The sequence below is a fragment of the Lethenteron reissneri genome, unplaced genomic scaffold (assembly GCF_015708825.2).
Source record: "Lethenteron reissneri isolate LAM-NWPU_2019-01 unplaced genomic scaffold, ASM1570882v1 scaffold_1468, whole genome shotgun sequence".
Classification (NCBI taxonomy): Eukaryota; Metazoa; Chordata; class Hyperoartia; order Petromyzontiformes; family Petromyzontidae; genus Lethenteron; species Lethenteron reissneri.
Window position 1 is genome coordinate 64,937 of NW_026891188.1, and position 22,691 is coordinate 87,627.

General features: G+C 51.5%; 1 protein-coding gene across 1 annotated transcript in view; it reads right to left on the reverse strand.

The window, feature by feature from the left end:
- The window catches only part of LOC133362407 (protein jagged-1b-like), a 37,286-nt gene extending 14,958 nt beyond the window's left edge, over positions 1–22,328 (reverse strand). Inside the window, exons 1-9 of the mRNA XM_061581346.1 lie at positions 22,091–22,328; positions 20,258–20,336; positions 18,341–18,643; positions 14,995–15,309; positions 11,897–11,957; positions 7,476–7,778; positions 5,512–5,572; positions 4,575–4,705; positions 343–462 (exon numbers count right to left, since the gene is read on the reverse strand). Of these exons, the coding sequence (XP_061437330.1) occupies positions 343–462; positions 4,575–4,705; positions 5,512–5,572; positions 7,476–7,778; positions 11,897–11,957; positions 14,995–15,309; positions 18,341–18,424 (1,075 nt within the window). The 5' untranslated portion in view covers positions 18,425–18,643; positions 20,258–20,336; positions 22,091–22,328. The remainder of the gene's footprint in view (positions 1–342; positions 463–4,574; positions 4,706–5,511; positions 5,573–7,475; positions 7,779–11,896; positions 11,958–14,994; positions 15,310–18,340; positions 18,644–20,257; positions 20,337–22,090) is intronic.
- Positions 22,329–22,691: the final 363 nt, after the last annotated feature.

Sequence of the window (22,691 nt, forward strand, 5' to 3'; positions counted from 1 at the left end):
GCCAAACAAAAAATACAAAACAGCCACCACCGTGTGCCAGCCACACGATCACTGACCGGCTCACCGGATTGGCCCGAGATTGCACAGTGGGAGATGGTGGGGGGTGAGGGGATCCGAACTGAAGCACAATTCGCCAACGTGCCAACAGGTGCGCATTGATAAAAACCCACCCCACGCACACGTGGCTATCAAAACGGTCAGCCGCGGTCCGCTCCGGGTGCCAGGGCTGTTTATTTGAGGGGCGACGCGGGGGGAGCGCTGCCAGGCTCGACGTGGGGACGCTCCACGCGCCGCGAGAGAGCACGCGCGGAGTCTCGCCCGACGGTTTCCGCCGAAACTCACCGATCTCGCAGCTCACGCCGTGGTAGCCCTTCTGGCAGTCACACTTGAAGCTGTCCGGCTGCACATTGGAGCAGCTGCCTCCATTGCGGCACGGCTGGTGGTTGCCACAGTAGTTGAGGTCTGGGAAGCGGGGAGATTTGCGCGCCGATGAGACCGGTGGTCCGCGCTTAATTACCAGCGGGTGTGCAAGGAAATGAGAATGCACTGCCGGCGATTGTAAAGAGCAGCGATGCTAACGGATTTGGGAGACCGGTTTGTCGTGAATTCCAAGCGACAGCTTGTTGAGTGAGCATCATTGTCAGCAATCCTAGCCACTGATTTGTGTGTGTAGGTCACTGTTCATCACATGAGTACCTGGTGCGGTGTGTAGTAAACATTGCCACCAGGGGAGACAAAGGTGGCCGGGTGTGGTGCTGGCCACCCACCCCCTTGTGTGCTGTGCTGGCCTTAATAGGTGCTCGCTAACAGCACTTGCCCCAAAAGTCAGGTTAAGGCTATTGGAGGGATCTGTGTGTGTGTCTATACACACACACACAGACTGACAAAGACGAGGAAGCTGTATTTGAGGAAAGTTTAGCTGGCTTTTGAAATATGCAGCAGCCATTAAGGTTATTCATAACATTCAGAATGTCACGAGCAGAAGCAAGACATTCAATCTCAGATATCTACATCCGTCGCACACAAAGTAATCCCGCACTTTGGGAGGTTGGTGAATCGTGCAGAATTCATGGAGTGCGTGAAAGTCACCAACTACGGCAGCTATTAGAAGACAACAAAGCAAGTAGGTCAGTTGCTTGCATATCTGTAACAGAGTTACGAGTGTTTTATCCGACCGTGAGTGTACGCATTTTCTGCAGGTTCTTCCATTTTCCTCTCCCTAATACAACAGCCACAAGGAACAGCAGAGACCTTCCTGGATAATTATCGAACGGCTCCTGACCAGCGTCGCAGCGGTTGGCGCCCTGTGCGCTGAATCATGAACACCTTCACAAAAGCGATGTTCTACCTCGTGAGATGAGACAAAAGCGATGTTCTACCTCGTGATGTGTCACTAAAGCGATGTTCTACCTCGTGATGTGTCACTAAAGCGATGTTTTACCTCGTGATGTGTCACTAAAGCGATGTTCTACCTCGTGATGTGTTACTAAAGCGATGTTTTACCTCGTGATGTGTCACTAAAGCGATGTTCTACCTCGTGATGTGTCACTAAAGCAATGTTTTACCTCGTGATGTGTCACTAAAGCGATGTTCTACCTCGTGATGTGTTACTAAAGCGATGTTTTACCTCGTGATGTGTCACTAAAGCGATGTTTTACCTCGTGATGTGTTACTAAAGCGATGTTCTACCTCGTGATGTGTCACTAAAGCGATGTTTTACCTCGTGATGTGTCACTAAAGTGATGTTTTACCTCGTGATGTGTCACTAAAGCGATGTTCTACCTCGTGATGTGTCACTAAAGCGATGTTTTACCTCGTGATGTGTCACTAAAGCGATGTTTTACCTCGTGATGTGTCACTAAAGCGATGTTTTACCTCGTGATGTGTCACAAAAGCGATGTTCTACCTCGTGATGTGTCACTAAAGCGATGTTTTACCTCGTGATGTGTCACTAAAGCGATGTTTTATCTCGTGATGTGTCACTAAAGCGATGTTCTACCTCGTGATGTGTCACTAAAGCGATGTTCTACCTCGTGATGTGTCACTAAAGCGATGTTCTACCTCGTGATGTGTCACTAAAGCGATGTTCTACCTCGTGATGTGTCACTAAAGCGATGTTCTACCTCGTGATGTGTCACTAAAGCGATGTTTTACCTCGTGATGTGTCACTAAAGCGATGTTCTACCTCGTGATGTGTCACTAAAGCGATGTTCTACCTCGTGATGTGTCACTAAAGCGATGTTCTACCTCGTGATGTGTCACTAAAGCGATGTTCTACCTCGTGATGTGTCACTAAAGCGATGTTCTACCTCGTGATGTGTCACTAAAGCGATGTTTTACCTCGTGATGTGTCACTAAAGCGATGTTTTACCTCGTGATGTGTCACTAAAGTGATGTTCTACCTCGTGATGTGTCACTAAAGTGATGTTTTACCTCGTGATGTGTCACTAAAGCGATGTTCTACCTCGTGATGTGTCACAAAAGCAATGTTCTACCTCGTGATGTGTCACTAAAGCGATGTTCTACCTCGTGATGTGTCACTAAAGCGATGTTCTACCTCGTGATGTGACTCTAAAGCGATGTTTTACCTCGTGATGTGTCACTAAAGCGATGTTTTACCTCGTGATGTGTCACAAAAGCGATGTTCTACCTCGTGATGTGTCACTAAAGCGATGTTCTACCTCGTGATGTGTCACTAAAGCGATGTTCTACCTCGTGATGTGTCACTAAAGCGATGTTCTACCTCGTGATGTGTCACTAAAGCGATGTTCTACCTCGTGATGTGTCACTAAAGCGATGTTCTACCTCGTGATGTGTCACTAAAGCGATGTTCTACCTCGTGATGTGTCACTAAAGCGATGTTCTACCTCGTGATGTGTCACTAAAGCGATGTTCTACCTCGTGATGTGTCACTAAAGCGATGTTCTACCTCGTGATGTGTCACTAAAGCGATGTTCTACCTCGTGATGTGTCACTAAAGCGATGTTTTACCTCGTGATGTGTCACTAAAGCGATGTTTTACCTCGTGATGTGTCACTAAAGTGATGTTCTACCTCGTGATGTGTCACTAAAGTGATGTTTTACCTCGTGATGTGTCACTAAAGCGATGTTCTACCTCGTGATGTGTCACAAAAGCGATGTTCTACCTCGTGATGTGTCACTAAAGCGATGTTTTACCTCGTGATGTGTCACTAAAGCGATGTTTTACCTCGTGATGTGTCACTAAAGCGATGTTTTACCTCGTGATGTGTCACAAAAGCGATGTTCTACCTCGTGATGTGTCACTAAAGCGATGTTCTACCTCGTGATGTGTCACTAAAGCGATGTTTTACCTCGTGATGTGTCACAAAAGCGATGTTTTACCTCGTGATGTGTCACTAAAGCGATGTTCTACCTCGTGATGTGTCACTAAAGCGATGTTTTACCTCGTGATGTGTCACTAAAGCGATGTTCTACCTCGTGATGTGTCACTAAAGCGATGTTCTACCTCGTGATGTGTCACTAAAGCGATGTTCTACCTCGTGATGTGTCACTAAAGCGATGTTTTACCTCGTGATGTGTCACTAAAGCGATGTTTTACCTCGTGATGTGTCACTAAAGCGATGTTCTACCTCGTGATGTGTCACAAAAGCGATGTTCTACCTCGTGATGTGTCACTAAAGCGATGTTTTACCTCGTGATGTGTCACTAAAGCGATGTTTTACCTCGTGATGTGTCACAAAAGCGATGTTCTACCTCGTGATGTGTCACTAAAGCGATGTTTTACCTCGTGATGTGTCACTAAAGCGATGTTTTACCTCGTGATGTGTCACAAAAGCGATGTTCTACCTCGTGATGTGTCACTAAAGCGATGTTCTACCTCGTGATGTGTCACTAAAGCGATGTTCTACCTCGTGATGTGTCACTAAAGCGATGTTCTACCTCGTGATGTGTCACTAAAGCGATGTTCTACCTCGTGATGTGTCACTAAAGCGATGTTCTACCTCGTGATGTGTCACTAAAGCGATGTTCTACCTCGTGATGTGTCACTAAAGCGATGTTCTACCTCGTGATGTGTCACTAAAGCGATGTTCTACCTCGTGATGTGTCACTAATGTCGGGAAGTACGCTAAACATTTTGAACAGACACACATACTCACAACGTTGCCTTTTATATAAACGGAGATTATTATTGTGCATGTCCCAACAGCTGTACTCACTTCCGATAAAGTTGACGGCGATGCTCGTCACATCGATAGATATACAATTATGATGATCATTATTATACGAAGCGCTTCCCCCCCCCGCCCTCTCACCAATAATAAGCACTGACCAGTGTTGTGAAGTATGGTACAACAAAAAAAAGCCCCCATAACTGGCACGGTGGGGGGGCCTTCACCCTTTGGTGGCTTGAGAATGGCTGGAATTTTTTATTGTTTCTTACAAGAGCCTGGTCAAAGGTACGAACTCAGTGCTCCTGGGTTCTGGGGAAACGGCTGGAATAAAATGTCAACGCAGGTTGACCATTCACATTTTGCGGAATCGTACGCTAAGCGAAATTGATGAACGGGAGGGGGGGGGGCCATGCTACTAACCTTTGTCGCAGAACAGGCCACCCCAGTTGGTGTGGCATCGACACTCCCAGGGATTGCTGCAGCTGCCGTGTACACAGCCTGTGTATGGGATGCACTGGTCACAGAAATGGCCCTGCCAGCCATACTGGCACCTACAGGCACACGCGCGCAGACAGAGACCGCCCGTTTAGCCTCAACAGACTGTTGGGGCAAGCGCTGTAAGCGAGTAGCACCAATGAAGGCCGGCACGGCACACGAGGGGAGTGGGTGGCCAGCACCGTGCCCGGCCACATTTGTCTCCCCTCTGGCGCTGTTCACACATTGCAACCAGGCAAGAGGCCGAGTCGATTTAGGGGAGGCCCAGGACCGGATCAAATAATCGTCACCGGTGTTGGCCACGAGTGGGTCGTCGGGTTCGTAACGCAGCTACACTATCGCTCCCCACACACACGCACACACACAAGGGCAATGGCATGGATTCTGAGTACACACGGTACTCTTTGCAACTCATTTGCAAATAACATACCAGTATCTGCTTTGAAACTGCCATCAGGGTTTTCAGTTGTTAAGCGCAGGACGTCCTCTGACGTGTTTCCGAGTTGCGCCGCGCGCCGTTCTACACGACGCCCAGCGTGTCGCAACCACACAGGACAGAGTTTTTTCAGGGCAAGCAACGTGGTGCGAAACGTCGGACGCCGTGCCGAACTCAGCACCTCCAATTAACACAGTTGGCTACGTACGGTGCGAAAGAAGTTCAACGTATGTACGTACCAACAGCACGCGGGACAACCCGGAAATGCATCGGAGGGCCGCCATGGCGGCACAACCGCTAAATAAACTGTGCAGGAAGTAGCACACTTTTGTCTAAAGCAATGGCATTTATTCGAAAACGTCCTTCGTAATTAAGGAATTAAATTGCTTTATCCATCTCGGAGAAGTGACAAGCCACTGGACTCACTTGCAATCCCCTGGATTGTCACACTGCCCATGCTCGGCGCTGCATCCTTGTCTGCAAATGGCTGAAAAAAGAAAACGGACACAAAAGCAGGTTCGACTGTGTTCACACAAGACTGACGAGACTAAGCAGACATTAACAATGCCACTGGACAGGGAAAACAGTGCACTGAGTTGTGAGGTGTTTACTCTCATATGCTAGTCAGAGCGGAGACAGCGTGCACACGTGTGTGCACACATGCGCACACGTGTGTAGATTTGTGCAAACAAAGGTTTTTTATTTAATCGGTTTCTCTCCCCCCCTACTGTCGAGGCCTACTATACACTACACTACTATACACTATACACTACACTACATGCTACTATACACTACACTACTATACACTACACTATACACTACACTATACACTACTATATACTACTATACACTACACTATATACTACTATACACTACTATATACTACTATACACTACACTATACACTACACTATACACTACTATACACTACACTATACACTTATATACACTACACACTACACTACACTATACACTACACTACACACTACTACACTATATAACCTCGTGCCACGGCAGATCTCTCGCCTACTTCAGCAGTTTTTTCTCGCTGTGGTTGTCCCACCTGATGACGATTGCTTGTGTTGCGATCGAAACGTCGTGATCTATTATTTTGTCTACCTATGTGACTTTACCGAAAGAACCAAAGAGTACGGGGTTTCTTTGTATCATTGGCAGGCTCATTAACTTAATTTACACGTTCATAAGCATGGCTATTGTGAACAACAAACATTGTCTGCTGTTGGAAGTCAGTGGCAGCAGGGATGAGCGCATTGCCACTATGATTCTAGCAAACCTGAGTTCAATTACGGGCCGATTTTTTTTTATGTATTAAAACGCTAATGCAACAGCAGGCACATCTAACTCTTTTGTTCATTATTCGTATACAATAAATGTGAAACTATATCTAGTGAAGCACTTCCATGTCTTCACAATACCATCGGCTTTCATCAAGAGACCCACCAGCCCATGCCAGATCACGTGGTCATATGGAGGCTGTACAAGTCAGAGCGAGTCCAGGTGTTTCCTAAGCACATTGTAAGCAAACGTGCCTTGTGAACGCTCCCTTGCAGATGTAACACAAATCCCAGTATGGCATTAAAACTGCATGCCCTCAAATTAACCTCCCACAATAGTCCGTGGGCATGATAGGCGAACACATCATTGGTCAATATTGGTATTAGCCGCTGCAGACAGATACACCTGTGTGTGTGATTCAGCGGACGTGTATTTGTCACGCCTCGGCACTTAATCACCAATGGCGGACAACAACAAAAATCGAAACCCATCACGTAAAAAAAACATTTCAATAGGCCTGGCCTAGCCCAACTCGCGTGTTTAAACGCCTATAAATGTGCCGGATGAGTGGCACGCGGGCACACCCTCGTTGGAGACCGTGAAAGAGGTTCGTCTCACATTGGGAGAAGGCTCGGGTCTCTTCCAGGACACCGCTCGCTTGTTGCGTCACTCTAAACCTAAGAACGCCGCTGAAGAGGGGACAAGAAGGGCGACGGAGATGCCACTGAGGCACGGGTTAGGGAGCAGAGGAGGGTGAGATGGGAGGGGTGTGGTGGAACCAGATTCGAGGATAGTGAGTGTGACTGGAGAAGATGCGCAGAATAGAAGCACTTGGAGAAATCAAATGCGAGTAACCAACTCCATGCAAGTCTATGGGTCTCTATGCAAGTCCGTGGGTCTCTACGTAAGTCTGCGGGTCTCTACGTGAGTCTGTGGGCCCCTTTGCAAGGACAGCGGGCGTGACTCCAGAAGTGGCACGAAATAGAAGCACACGTACATGGCAGAAGAAACACGTCGAGTAGCCGACCGACGGCATGCGACAACGACGACAACCGGCGACGATAATGGCACGGCGACGATTGGACTTGGATCAACCTTCCTTGCAGTCGCCACCCGTCCAGCCCTCGAGGCAGACCACGTTGCCATTGGATTCGCACGCGTAGTGGCCGAAGTAGTCGTCGCGCGGTTTGCACAGCCGTTTGCAGTTGGTGCCGAAGTAGTGCTCGTCGCACAGCACCCGCAGGCGGTAGTGCACCCTGACGGCGCGCGTGCCCACCGCCGAGTGCTCGTGCCACTGGTCGCCCGGGTTGATCATGCCCGCGTGGGTGACCCGCGTGATCAGCTGCGCGTCGGACCCCGTGCTGCTGCTGCCGCTGCTGCTGCCACCGCTGCCACCAGGGCCACCAACTACCGGGGGAAGACGGACAGAACGTCGACGACGACAACAACGGGTTTAATTCGACGGTCGGGGAAGGCGAGAGGTGTGCTGGGCCGCACCGCATCGAAGCGGCTTGGTCAGGTGCGGTCAATAAGGCCCCACGATGCGAAATGGCACGTGGGGAGAGGCCTGAAGCGAGCAGTGGATTAGGAACAGGCTGGGAAATTACGATCACCGAGTCCTGGGTCACAAAAAGTCTCAATGGCCTTTGATCATCATCATCAACAGCCACAGTCAATCCACTGCTGGATGAAAGCCTCCCAAAATTGCTGCTACTTTTCATCAACCTATGATGCAAATAATCCGCTTGTCACCTGCACAAGAGCTGATTTCATCAGTCCGTCTGTACAGTCGATGTCCTTTTGGATGGGTTCCATCTCTTAGGGCCCACTGCATCATTATTCTATACCATCAACGATCGACCCCTTCTCGCGACAGCTTTATTTGCCCAAGCTAACCTGGTTCTCACCTGGTCATAAATAAAGAGTACCTACCTGGCTAGAAGAGTCTCAGGGCTCAAACGAGCGTGCGAGTTAAATGGCTATTTGTACCCACACATGCAATTTTATTCTGTGGTCGGATTTGCACAGGAGTTTCGATAATAATGTGGCATCAGATCAATTATTTCATTAAGGAGTGACTTTTTCTCATGAAATACTCTGCTGAGAAATGACAAAAGCCCACACCATGCATGTGCCTGGCACTGCACTGCTCCACCGATAAAACAGAATGTAGGTGATGACCAAGAGGACCTGAAACCCACTCAAATTCATATTTAGATAATGTGGGCTCATGCGTCTTTATACATCTGGACAACCCTTCATAGATATGGAACTTTCAAAGGTAGCTAGCTGGATAATTGTTAAATGACTCCAATCATTAATATGTGAGTAAAACCTTGCACTCAAGTCCACAAACACAAAAAATATGCAACGTTTCAAGTGCTCGTCAATAAAATATTGATACCAAATTCAATAATGCGTGATATGAAAAACATATTGTTAAAACAACATACCTGCTAAAGTTGGATTTTTATTTTCATGCGTATAAAGTTTTTTTGAGAAAACAACAACCTGACTTTATTGTCCGAGTGTGCACAATAATTTGCGCGGTGGAATTTTGGAAAAATCTAATAATAATGTATTTGCCTACCTGCACCTGATTCTAGATTTGAAGTTTTCATGACTGCAAGGATCCATACTCTTTGGTTCATTCGGTAAAGTCACGTAGGTAGGTTCCAGCTCCGCTTGCAACACAAGCGGAGCTGGAAAGGAATTCCATCCCCGCACGCAAGCACGTCAGTTGTGTTAATGGGGGAGATTAGGGAGAGAGAGAAGCCAGACCCACACGTTAACAAGTTAGATGTTAACAAGATTGTCATCAATCAGATTAACAGCCCAATTTCCGATAACCTAAAATCGGTACTAGCTCGAGGGCTGAACTTTGCAGTCACTCCCCAAACACGTCCCAGTGGATGATAGCATTGCCCAGGTTGACGTGGCCCTCAAAAGTTTGGGTCCCATCCCAGCGGACGTGGCAAGATCTGAAATCACCACCATCCTCAAAAACGCTTAGAAACCCATTAGTAACATCAGCAGGGACGAGTGCTCTGAACTTAATTGAAAAAGAGAGATGACATTGTCATCCTTTCAGCCGACAAGGGCAGTGCCACGGTCATCATGGATAAAACCACATACAACAACAACAACAACAAAATCCAGGACCTTCTTAATGATAGCAGTTATACCAAAATCAACAAAGATCCTACCAACCGCCTGGCTATAAAAAACAACAATATCATCACTAATTCGACTTCTCTAATCGAACCGACCAAGCAGCTCTCTCTAAAACCTTCAGCCGCTAGACCACCCAGATTTTATGGCCTTCCAAAATTCCATAAAGAAGGTCCACTCCATCCTATCGTTTTCAACATCAACTGACCTACGTACAAACTGGCCCGAATTCTGTCTGAGACCCGGCTTCCATTCACGGGCAAGACCACCTCAGCAGTACTTAACTCAGCTCACTTGGTTTCTCTAATCAAATACATTTCACTGGCTCCAGATGATTTGCTTGTCAGCTTCGATGTAGTCTCTCTGTTCACCAAGGTTCCTGTACCTGACACCATAGCAATCATTGAAGACTTGGTCCAACAGGAACTGAATCCTGATGTACCAACTTTGGTGAGGCACTGCCTTACCAACACTTACTTCATCTGGAATGGTACATTCTACAAAAAAAATAAGGTACCCCTATGGGTTCTCCCTTATCACCAGTGGTAGCAAATGTTTTCATGGAGAAATTTGAAACAGATGCCATCCTGACATCCACCCTACGTCCTTCCCTGTGGAAGAGATACGTAGATGGCATGTTCGTCATCTGGCCACATGGCCAGCCGGCACTAAACCAATTTTTCAACCACATCAATTCCATACATCCATCCATTAAATTCACCATGGAAGTGGAAAATGATGGCAAGCTACCATTCCTGGATGTTTTGATAGAGAAGAGGCCTGATGGCTCGTTGGGACATTCCGTCTACAGGAAAGCCACCCACACGGATTCCTATCTAAAGCCTGATTCCCACCACCATCCGGCCCAGAAGAACTCTCTCATCAAAACACTACACCATAGGGCCCGTTGCATCTCCCACCAGCGCCACCTAGCCAGTGGACTGGAGCACGTACACCAAGCCCTCAAGGTGAATGGATACTCAGACCGCACAATCCGCAAAGCTGTATCCCCAACCATGGGGAGACAACCATCTGAGGACCCAATCAAAACCATCACCTTGCCATACATAGCAGGTGTTACCAAAAAGATTTCCAATACAGTACACAAAATCCGTGATTTTATCCCATCTGTGAAGGATGTCATTCCTGACATGCAATACCCTTGGTGTCTACAAACTATGTTGTGTCTGCGGCACCAGTTACATTGGGGAAACGAAACAACATGTCTCGGACCGTGTTCGCGAACACCAGGCAGATTTGAAACACGGCAGAACCAATACCTCTGCCGTGGCTGATCATTGTTATAATGCAGTGGGCTCGCACGATATTGTTTTTTACGAGACCAAGGTACTCTGCAAACCTTCGGGTTACCATAAAATATGTATCCAGATTTATAAACACGGAGACAATTTCAACCGAGAGGATGGGTATAAGCTGAGCAATCATTGGAAGGACGTTATTAACCAAGCAAAGTCGTCACTTGCTGTGGTGCTTCCAATCGTCCCTGCCGTTTGGCTGTTATCTCCAACTCTCTGAGTTGCATTGCCCTGTTGGGTGCCTCCGCATTAATGGGCTGGGGTCTCACTAACATGGCCCCCTCTGCTCCCTTAGTCTCGATGTATCGATGGTTCTGGCTGCTGTGTGATGGGCTGTGTGTCTCACTGGCGCGACCACCGTTGCGGTGGTTCCCTTGCGTGGACGCGCTTGCCTCTCACAGCGCAGTTGGAAGCACCGCAGCTTGTGTTACACATAGACATGACATTCACTTGCTAATCCCCCTAATCTCTCTGCCGAATCTCTCCCATCAACACAGTGCTAATCTCCCATTAACACTGCTGTTGTGCGCATATGCAGGGACGATACTCTTATGCGGTGATGGAAGCTCATTTCATGCGAATCTCTCCCTAATCTCTCTTTCCATAATCTCCCCCATTAACACAACTGACGTGCTTGCATGCGGCGATGCAATTCCTTTCCAACTCAGACTTCTTGTTGTAACAGCCCTCTCGCCGTGTTCTTCCTGGTTCAGCAGTTCAACTGCTGGATTTAATTTTTTTCGCCTGAGGACGACCGCTTGTGTTGCCATCGAAACGTCGTGATATATTATTTGTTATTTTATTATATTTTTCTACCTACGTGACTTTACCGAAAGGACCAAAGAGTACTCAAAGACGCTATTAAAATGCTAATGTCCACGTGGCGGGGGCATGTTGACCCTAACGCGTGCACGCTCCGACGATTTCAAGGTAACGCGGGCGGCACACCGAGCGCAGAGCGAGCGCCCCGGCGCGCGCTGGTGGATGTTGGCACCGTGCATTCACCTGCAGCAGCAGCAGTAGCAGCAGCAGTAGCAGCAGCAGCATGGGCGTCATTGTCGACCACCTCCAGGATCAGCACGTACTCCCTCTGCAAGACGAGAGCAAAGACAAAACACACGCGCTCGAGTGAGGACCTCCCGCCCCGGCATTGCCATGTCAAGGTACAGTTTAAAACGGAGCTGACGGGGAGGGCCTCTGTGGCACTGATGAACCGCTCTGGACGGTGTTAGGGCCTTACTCTTCCATGCGGGACAGACGTCTTGGGTAGAGATGGTATTAGAGCCACGCTTTATCCAACCGCATGCGGCCTGCCGATTGATATGTAGGGGTTGTTACGGGGAGCAAGGCGGACAGAAACACAAGGGTGTCTGCACCCACACGCGGGTGTCTACACCCACGTCCGCATCGGTTAATCCTGGGGGGGGCCATGGGGGCTCTGTGATCCCCCATAGCCCCACCCCTCGGAGAGGATTCCTATAAAAGGCGGGGAGCCAGAGGGCTCGGGGCCAGTGTGCTAGAAGCTTACCAGAGAAGACTGAAGACTGGCAGAATAGGCCCTGGGACTCCCCTGGCTCGCTGTCCTTGCCAGGGCCGAGCTGGGCAAGCCAGTGGCGCGGCCCCAAGAGCTCCAGGACCGATGCTCTTGTAAGAGCACGGCCTGGTTAGCTGGGTGCCGGGATCCGTGCTTGACCAGGGCCGGATCAGATAGCCTCCCCTAGCACTCTTAGTGGAGGACTGGGAATAGGACAGTCAGGGGATAGTGCTAGGGGTGTTTCCCATTGAGTACGGGTGAAGGGGCCATTACCCCTTTAAGTGTTGTTATCGCCTTTGGTTATATAAACGAGTGTGCCTCAACTACGTCGTCTGTCTCACTGAGAATTCACTACATCTGGCGTCAGAAGTGGTAAAAAGAAACAGAATGGATACGAGACACACACACACAGCTGCAGTGCATATTGTAGTAGATTCGGCATCAGTACCCTGGCCACAAGGAGTGGTGATACCCTGGAAACACTCGCTGCGCAGAGGCGCAACGCACCGGTGCCGATTTCCAAAATGGAGAAGGGAATGAATGAATGAACGACCCCCTTCCTCCCTCAGGTGCGCTATGACACCACGGAATCGCGAAAGACGGGAACGGCTCGGCGAGGCTTTTGATCCAGCTGGGGATCGTGCACGGCTGCCGATGATCACGATGACGATGACGACGACGATGACGATGACGATGACGACACGGTGCGCCGTCTAGTGAGACGCTGGAGCTCGCACACACCCCGCGACGCACGAGAGAGACGTCCGCTGCGCTCCACAAACACAAAGGCCCCCCCCCCTCCCCCCCCCCCCGACGTATAGCCTCAACAGACCGGTGGGGGCCTGGCGCTCTCCGCGAAGGCCGGCACGGCACACGCGAGGGTTGGGTGGCCACCCGCCTTTGTCTCCCCGGCGGTGACGATGTTTGCACACCGCGCCAGGTGCGCATTTGAAGCCAAGTCGACCTAGGGTAGGACCCGGGACCGGTTCAGATAACCGCCACCGGTGTTCGCCGCAGACGGGAATGGAACTCGGCTCGCCGGGTTCCTGCCGCGGCGTAGCGCTAACGACGTGAATGCAACACCACGCCACGCCTGTATCGCATTCGTCAAAGCATCATCGTGAGCGTCGCCGCACGGTCGCGTGTCGCGATCGGCCTCGCTGTGCAAAATGCGCACGAAGAGACCGCACGGGACAACGCCGGCCTGTCAAGACGTTGATTCTCGTTTTTTTTGGTCGGTCGCAAAAGGAACCGTGGCTAAAAACAGAAGGCCCCCCATTTTGTTTTTAGCCGCGGTTCCTTTTGCTGGCAACACCGCTGCCATAACGAGGCTCTCAAATGCAACAGCCCAAAGCGGTTGTTCCATCGGGGGCAGCGTTACTGCGCTGACAGCTGCGCCGCCACCGCGCCTGTGAGTCGAGCGTGCTCGCAAAGAGGATGATGGATGGGAGTCGTGGGTTCATTATTGATTCTGATGGAGAGGGGGGTGCTGGTGCTGGGGTGGTGGTTTAAGGAGGTGGACAAAACTGTTCGCTCCTTCAGTGCGACTCATCCCCAAGCGAGTCCCCATCTTTATTTCGCCTGGGGGGGGGGGGGGAGAAATCCGATGAGCTGCGAAGCTCTTATCCAGTATGGGGTGGTGGAGTAGGGAGGTGGAGAGTCGAGGCAATGCATCACACCGCCCCCCCTTCCTATCGCGGTGGCGGCGGGGGGGGGTAGTAGTCAGGGTATAATGCCCAAAGACTCACAACTTTCGTAACTCGTGAAGCGTGGTGTGCATCACACAGCTTGGGCAAGGTGTCAGCCAGCAGGCACCACGCCCAGCCGACTTTGTCTCCCCACTGCCGATGACGATATTTACACACCGCGCCACGCATTCGTTTATGGCCGAGCAGACCCAGGCGAGGTCCTGGACCGGCTGCGATGTCACGAATGATTGGCCGCTGTGCGGCCGCTACCCCCAAGCCCCACACACACGAACACACGGGCCCCGTGGATTGTCAAACGCTGATTGCGTTTGCCCGAACGGCGAGTGCAACTGACATGAAATGCTATTCTCATTTAAGGCTGAGTCGACCTAAGGGTGGTCCGGACCGGTTCAGAGATACGCCACTGCTGTTAACACACAAGACTCATCCGTGTGGGCGACACAGACTGCCGGGGGTAAATGTTTGTTCTTAATCACCTGTGAAGGCTGGGACAATGCCCGGCCGCCTTTGTCTCACCGGTGATGACATCGCACACCAGGTGCAGTGCTTACGCATGGCCCAGTTAACACGCACGGACATCTTATCCCCGTGCATCTTACATCGGCTGTTTGGGGCCAGTGCTGTCGGCGAGAACCTATTAAGGCCAGTAACTACGCTGGACCGCCTTTGTCTCCCCCACGCGCTGACGTTTACACGCGGCACCGTGGACTCGTTCAAGGCCGAGTCGATCTGTCCACGCGCACCTACGAAGGCCGAAACTGTGACCGGCCTCCTTCGAAGATCACGTCGCAACAAACAGCTCACGCGTGGCCCCAGTCGAAACGCGTGCAGAACAACAACAACACCAACAACACGTGCGCACGATCGCACGCGCGCGGACTCACCGGCCACGCGAACTTGAAGGGGATGGAGATTCGCCCCGCGCGCTCGTCCCTGACGTTGCCGAGCAACGTGAAGTTATTCCCTCCGATCACGGGGGTCGAGCCGTTGCCCAGCACGCAGGGGCCGCTCTTGCCGAGCAGGCTCGACGCCTGCTGGTACTGCCGCAGGCACAGCAACACGGACGTGCGGCACTGCTGCGGGCAAGCCGCGCCGGCCCGGGGCCTCTCGCCAGCGCAACATTCCCCGCTGTGGAGTTCCCCGTGCGCGTTGACGAGCGACACGAGTTGGAACTCGACGTGTCCCGTGCACAGCGCCATCTCAAACGGGCACAATGAGAGGATGGAGATAGAGAGAGGGGGCGGAGAGACAAAGGCGGACGCGTGGGCGAAAGGATTGTCTTGTAAAAACATCCCCCAGGTTCATGGGACCTCCTTTGCCAGTACCAAAATATGGGAATGTTTTCCTCTTTTTTCTGGCAACAAAACCAGCTGTGTTAAGATGTTAAATCACCAAACTGAAACCTTTTACAAGGAATCATGTCACTGCATTAACCACAATACTTGTGGTCAGAATGCAAACAAAAAACACACTCTGATAATATATAATGGATTGTCCTTGAAACTGATTGGTCGAGGAATTGGTCTAGAGCAGGCCGGCCATGTGGCCAGATGACAAAAGTGTCATCTACGTACCTCTTCCATAAGGTCGGGCGTAGAGTTGCAGTCTGGATGGCGTCAGTCTCAAATTTGTAATGCTTAATACAATGTATAAGGTAATATATAGTATCGTAATTGTATAGTGGATATACAGTAGGGTGGGTAGAATAATACATAGTGTAATATTACAATGTATAGTCGAAGGTATAGGGTGGTGTATAGCAATACAGTATGTAATTTAATGTTGGGTTTGTCTATGGCAGTATATAGTACAGGGCAGACCTGTGTGATGTAAGAGAAAAAAGTTTAGCTGGAAGCATATTATATTTTTTGCAACATAGAATTGTAATGTATTACTTGCTGTTAGTAGCTCAGCTTATTGTAGAGTATATTTAGTATACTGATGATACTATGTAGTTTATACTTTAGTTGTTTAGGTGGTTGTTTAGTTACTGCAGCTACATACTATTAACATTCCTTCCCTTTATTAATGCTACTCCTATCCCCTCCCTTTGATGCTGCTAATCCTGCATAATGCACGGGCATAATATGACTTTGAAACCCCCCGCCCACCTCTTACGCATTTCACAAATAGTACTAATCCCATATCTGCATTTCCCATAAATAAGCTAAATTCCTATTGATATGCAAATTCTTTTGTCAAGGCGCTCTTCCCCCTCCAACCCAGCTTAAATATACGCCCCAAGCCTGGGGTGTTTCATTCAGACGCTGTCTTCCCGACAGACCTCTTCTTCACCTGAGGACGGCTGCTTGCGTTGTGGCCGAAACGTCGTGAGAATTATTTTATGATGTTTTATTTTTATTATTTTATTATTGCCCTTCTACGTGACTTTACCGAAAGAACCAAGAAGATGAATCCCTGCAGTCACGGAAGCTTTAAATCGAAATACATCAGTTATTATATAACTGGTAGGAACCGACTGGTTCCACCAGCCCACAGGGGATTATTGTGTCCGTCCGTCATGCAGTGAGGGGCTGGGTGGGGAGGGAGGGGCTGGGTGGAGAGGGGCTGGGTGGGGCTGGGTAGGGAGGGTGGGGAGGGGCTGGGTAGGGGAGGGGTGGGGCTGGGTGGGGAGGGTGGGATGGGTGGGACTGGGTGGGGAGGGGCTGGTCACCCCGTGGTGCCCTTATAAAACTCAACGTTTAACCTACTCACGCCGGCTTGTGCCCGCCCTCACAGTCGGCCATATTTGTGGAATACACCACGCCGCCGTTGACCCTGCAGGCCATAGACCGAGCAACCCAACGTGTTCCTACCAGCTCCCTCCGCAGGAATGTGTTCATAATTAGCAGCGTAGGCAACGCTGACTACGTCGTGTTTATAAGACCCGGTGCTTACAATCGGGAATGCCGGAATCGCGGTTATTGATCTCGCCTAACGTCGCCCTTTAACAGGTTCCCAGGATTCTATGACTAAAGGGTGCAATAACGCACGCTCGCTATTGTACTCTAGTGGTAGTGCCTTACGCCAATCGATCTCGCCTACTCCATGCACGCCACCCCTCTTAACAGCGTTCCGGTGGAGGGGAGATGATGATGATGATGGGGTGGGCGGGTAAATATCGAGCGTTAAAATATCAGCTCCGATGATATTTTTTGCTTCTCGAAGTGACGTTTTCGTGACTGCAAGAATTCATACTCTTTGGTTTTGTCGACACACTTCAGCAGTAGTGCTTTCGCTGCGTTGTCCCCGCCTGAAGAAGGACGCTTGTGTTGCACCCGAAACGTCGTGATTGAATTTATTGTAATTTTTCACCTACGTGACTTTACCGAAAAAAACAACGCGTTGATTTTTTGCCATCAGCGATCGCGGTGTTTTGCGTTGCAACGCTCGACTCATCCATCTCAGTTGACAGAGTGATACGCAACGAGCCCCCCCCCCCACCCTGTGAGCTTCTCGTGCCGCGTGCTGACACAGCAGCAGCAGCAGGCGAGTGATGATGCTGCAGAGGCGAGCTCGGGGTGATGACTCCACTACGCGCTAACCCCCCCCCCTGCCACCGTCTCCACTCGAATTGACACAGAGAAGGAACAAGTGTATCCCCCCCCCCCAAGCCTCCTCCAACATCTTCCCGCCAACATCAAAACATCAATGGACACGCGTGTTACACGCATGTCCGGTACACGCCGTAAGATCATGGCAGCAAAACCCTCGTGCGCTCAAATCAGAAGTGCGGCGCGATCGGCGATGTGGCTGTGAATGCTTCAGCCCCGTGTGGTGTGGCGCTAACGCAAAGCCACCGTTCAAGCGAACGGCGAGAGCAGGCGGTGATACGCACAACGCAACAACATTCAACAACCTCATCATGGGACCTCCTTTGCCAGTACCAACTTATACTAATAGGGTTTTTCCCCTTTTTTCTGGCAACAAAACTGACACCTTTTGCAAGGAATCATGCTTACATTAACCACAATACTTGGCGTCATCTGGTCGAACACCATATGAGACGAGGCTCTAAAGAAAGCTGTCTCTGGTGTGGACCAATCAGTTTCAAAGACAATGCATACATTACCAGAGAATTGTTTATTGTTTGCATTTGACTGCAAGTATAGTGGTTAATGTGAGCATGATTCCTTGCAAAAGGTGTCAGTTTTGTTGCCAGAAAAAAGGGGAAAAACCCTATTAGTATAACATTCAACAATATCTGCCAATCAACATCCATCGCCTCACCTTTGCTACAGACGCCACGAGGAAGGTGGCGAGGGTCACAGTGGAACGGCGGCGGTGGTGGTGGCGGTGGTGTCCGTAGTCCATGGTTGCGGCGTGCTGCGGGTGTTGGTATCGCTTCCCGGTTTCTTCCGTTGCTGTTGGTACGCAGGGTTTAGTCTCCTTCTAATGCCTCTCTTTCTTTCTTCGACAAAATGTTCTCGTCCAAAACGCAGCGAGAGAGAGAGAGAAGCGGACGGAAATGAACGCAGTCGGGGATGGAGAACGGCTCCCTCGCACCTTCTCCACGTCGCCAGCGCAGCCTGTCTGGAGCGAGTGGGAGGAGGAGGGAACCATCATCATCACCATCACTATCATCATCATCGTCACCATCACTATCATCACCATCACTATCATCATCATCACCATCACTATCATCATCATCACTATCATCACCATCACTATCATCATCATCGTGACCATCACTATCATCACCATCACTATCATCATCATCATCACCATCACTATCATCATCATCACTATCATCATCATCGTCACCATCACTATCATCACCATCACTATCATCATCATCATCACCATCATTATCATCATCATTACCATTACTATCATCATCATCGTCACCATCACTATCATCATCATCACTATCATCATCATCGTCACCATCACTATCATCATCACCATCATCACCATCACTATCATCATCATTACCATTACTATCATCATCATCACCACCATCATCATCATCATCACCACCACCATCACCACTCACCATCACTACTCACCATCACAACTCATCATCACCACTACACCATCAACCGACCAGGTGAGAATTACAGCATTGGCACCCTGATTACCACCACCATCACTGCAACAACCACCATCATAATCATCACTATAACCGCCACCGTCATCATCACCACCATCTTCACCACCACCACCATCACCATAATCATCACCATCATCACCATCATCACCACCATCACCACCATCATCACCATCACCATCATCACCACCATCATCATCACCATCATCACCACCATCATTCCCATCATCACCACCACCACACCACCACCACCCCCACACCACCACCCCCACCCCCACACCACCACCCCCACCACCACGACACCACCACCACCACCCCCCACCACCACCCCCCACACCACTACCACCACCACCACCACCCCACCACCACCACCCCCACACCACCACCCCCACACCACCACGACACCACCACCCCACACCACTACCACCACCACCACCACCCCACCACCACCACACCACCACCACCCCCACACCACCACCTCCACACCACCGCCACCCCACACCACCACCACCACCCCCACACCACCACCCCCACACCACCACCACCCCCACACCACCACCACCACACCACCACCACCCCACCACCACCCCCCCCCCACCACCACCACACCACCACCACCACCCCCACACCACCAACACCACACCACCACCACCCCCCCCACCACCACCACCCCCCCCACCACCACCACCACCACCCCCACACCACCACCCCCACACCACCACCACCCCCACACCACCACCCCCACACCACCACCACCCCCACACCACCACCCCCACACCACCACCACCCCCACACCACCACCACCACACCACCACCACCCCCACACCACCACCACCCCACACCACCACCACCACCCCCACCACCACGGCCACCACCCCCACGGCCACCACCCCCACGGCCACCACCACCCCCCCACACCACCACCCCCACACCACCACGGCCACCACCACCCCCCCCCCACACCACCACCCCCACACCACCACCCCCACACCACCACTACCCACACCACCACCACCCCCACACCACCACCACCACGACCACCACGCACGCTTTGTCATCTCATTTAGTTCGTTTCTAGTCGGCGCCACGCCACTCACGTGACCAGCGCGGTGAAGTGTGCCCAACGTCGCCCCCGTGCGCTGTGCGTGCCGACTGAATGGTGAATAGGGGGGTCACCTGAGGACACAGAAGCCGCGAGTCGATTCATCATAAAAGTTACCGAGTCGATTCCCCCATACAAGGCCATTGGAGTCGATTCTCCTGATATCAATCGATTCCGCAATTAGATCACTAAGTCGTTACCTCCTTCATGTAAGTCTATGGGATTCGATTCCAAAAATCGATTTCTACTAGCATGTGAGTGAGGGGGGGGAGGTGAGTGCGGGGGGGGTGAGTGCGGGGGGGGGTGGGTGGGGGGGGGTGAGTGGGGGGGATGAGTGGGGGGGGGTGAGTGGGGGGGGTGAGTGGGGGGGGGGTGAGTGGGGGGGGGTGAGTGGGGGGGGGTGAGTGGGGGGGGTGAGTGGGGGGGGGGTGAGTGGGGGGGGTGAGTGGGGGGGGTGGGTGAGTGGGGGGGGGGGTGAGTGAGTGGGGGGGGATGAGTGGGGGGGGGTGAGTGGGGGGGTTGAGTGGGGGGGTTGAGTGGGGGGGGTGAGTGGGGGGGGGTGAGTGAGTGGGGGAGGTGAGTGGGGGGGGTGAGTGGGGGGGGGGTGGTGAGTGGGGGGGGGGTGAGTGGGGGGGGTGGTGAGTGGGGGGGGGTGAGTGGGGGGGGTGAGTGGGGGGGGGGTGAGTGGGGGGGGTGGGTGAGTGGGGGGGGTGAGTGGGGGGGGTGAGTGGGGGGGGGTGAGTGGGGGGGGGTGGTGAGTGGGGGGGGTGAGTGGGGGGGGGGTGGTGAGTGGGGGGGGGTGAGTGGGGGGGGGTGAGTGGGGGGGGGTGAGTGGGGGGGGTGGGTGAGTGGGGGGGGGTGAGTGAGTGGGGGGGGTGAGTGGGGGGGGGGTGAGTGGGGGGGGGTGGGCGAGTGTGTCTATGTGTGTGTGTTTAGCAGCACTTGCCCCCACAAAGTGTGTGGAGGCTACACGGGGGAGCTTTGCCGGTGTAGTGAAGGATGTTGCGGGCGGGCTGGTCTGGTTTCCCACAGCCTCAAGATTGCACAACTTTGACAACGACTCGTCACGAGCGGGTGGTGCTGGTGGTGCTGGTGGTGGTGCTGGTGGTGGTGCTGGTGGTGGTGATGTTGGAAGGGGAACATCACCACTGGGGAGACAAAGGCGGTCGGGCGTGTACCCGTGATATAGGTACCCGCTAACAGCACTTGCCCCAACAGCCCTGCTAGAGGCTACCTGGGGGAGCTTTGTCTGTCCGTGACACTCTTAATTGGATCAATTAAGAGATGACAGACCACGTGATGTGGGCGTGATGACATCGGCCGCTGATGCAGGGCGACGTTTCAGGCGGTGGTCCTGAAAAAGGACACGCCCAACACACAGACAAAGCTCCCCCAGGTAGCCTCTAGGAGGCTGTAGGGGCAAGTGCTGCTAGTAGCGAGTAGCACCGCCTATGATACACACATAGACAAAGCTCCTCCAGGTAGCCTCTAGCAGGGCGGTAGGGGCAAGTGCTGCTAGTAGCGAGTAGCACCGCCTATGATACACACACAGACAAAGCTCCCCCAGGTAGCCTCTAGCAGGGCGGTAGGGGCAAGTGCTGCTAGTAGCGAGTATCACCGCCTATGATACACACACAGACAAAGCTCCCCCAGGTAGCCTCTAGGAGGATGTAGGGGCAAGTGCTGCTGGTAGCGAGTAGCACCGCCTATGATACACACACAGACAAAGCTCCCCCAGGTAGCCTCTAGCAGGGCTGTAGGGGCAAGTGCAGGCGGCCCCCAACAATGTAGATCTTACATATTGACCTTTGCCCTTAACACTCCTTACCTCAGCAAGTAGCAGTGACAAGCAGCGGCTTGATTGGCTCCCTTGACACTCATACATCTCAATCAAACACACTGAGAAGACTGACGCGGAGTGTGAAGAGGTGTTTCAGTAAGTTTGTTGTCAATGAAACAAATGTTAATGCTGTATAACGGTGATGCCGAAGCAAGTCAAAATATAGACGTTTCTGGCCCCCCATCCAAAACTTAGCAAAGAAAAAAAAACTGACAGCAGACGGGGTTTGGTCAACAGGACACATTGGCTTGGGAGAAATGAACAAAATGACTTTAGCCTTGGCTTGATACAATCATCGAATCGTTACATGCCTTTTGAAAATAATATGAAATTAGCATATTACAATAAAAGTCCACTGAGTATGGACTTTTAAATGACGTCACGCACCTGGGGGGGGTCAGACATTTGTGACGATGTGTGACGAGGGGGGGGGGGTGTTTGAGAAACTTTAAATATTTTCCCCTACAACATCAGAGTGCAGCGCCACATTAAACACGCACTACAATGACCATAGTCTAAAGCGATTTGAAGCGTGGGGTTTGTTTGTTTGTTTGGGGGGGTGGGGCAGAGCTTTGTGACGTCATATTTG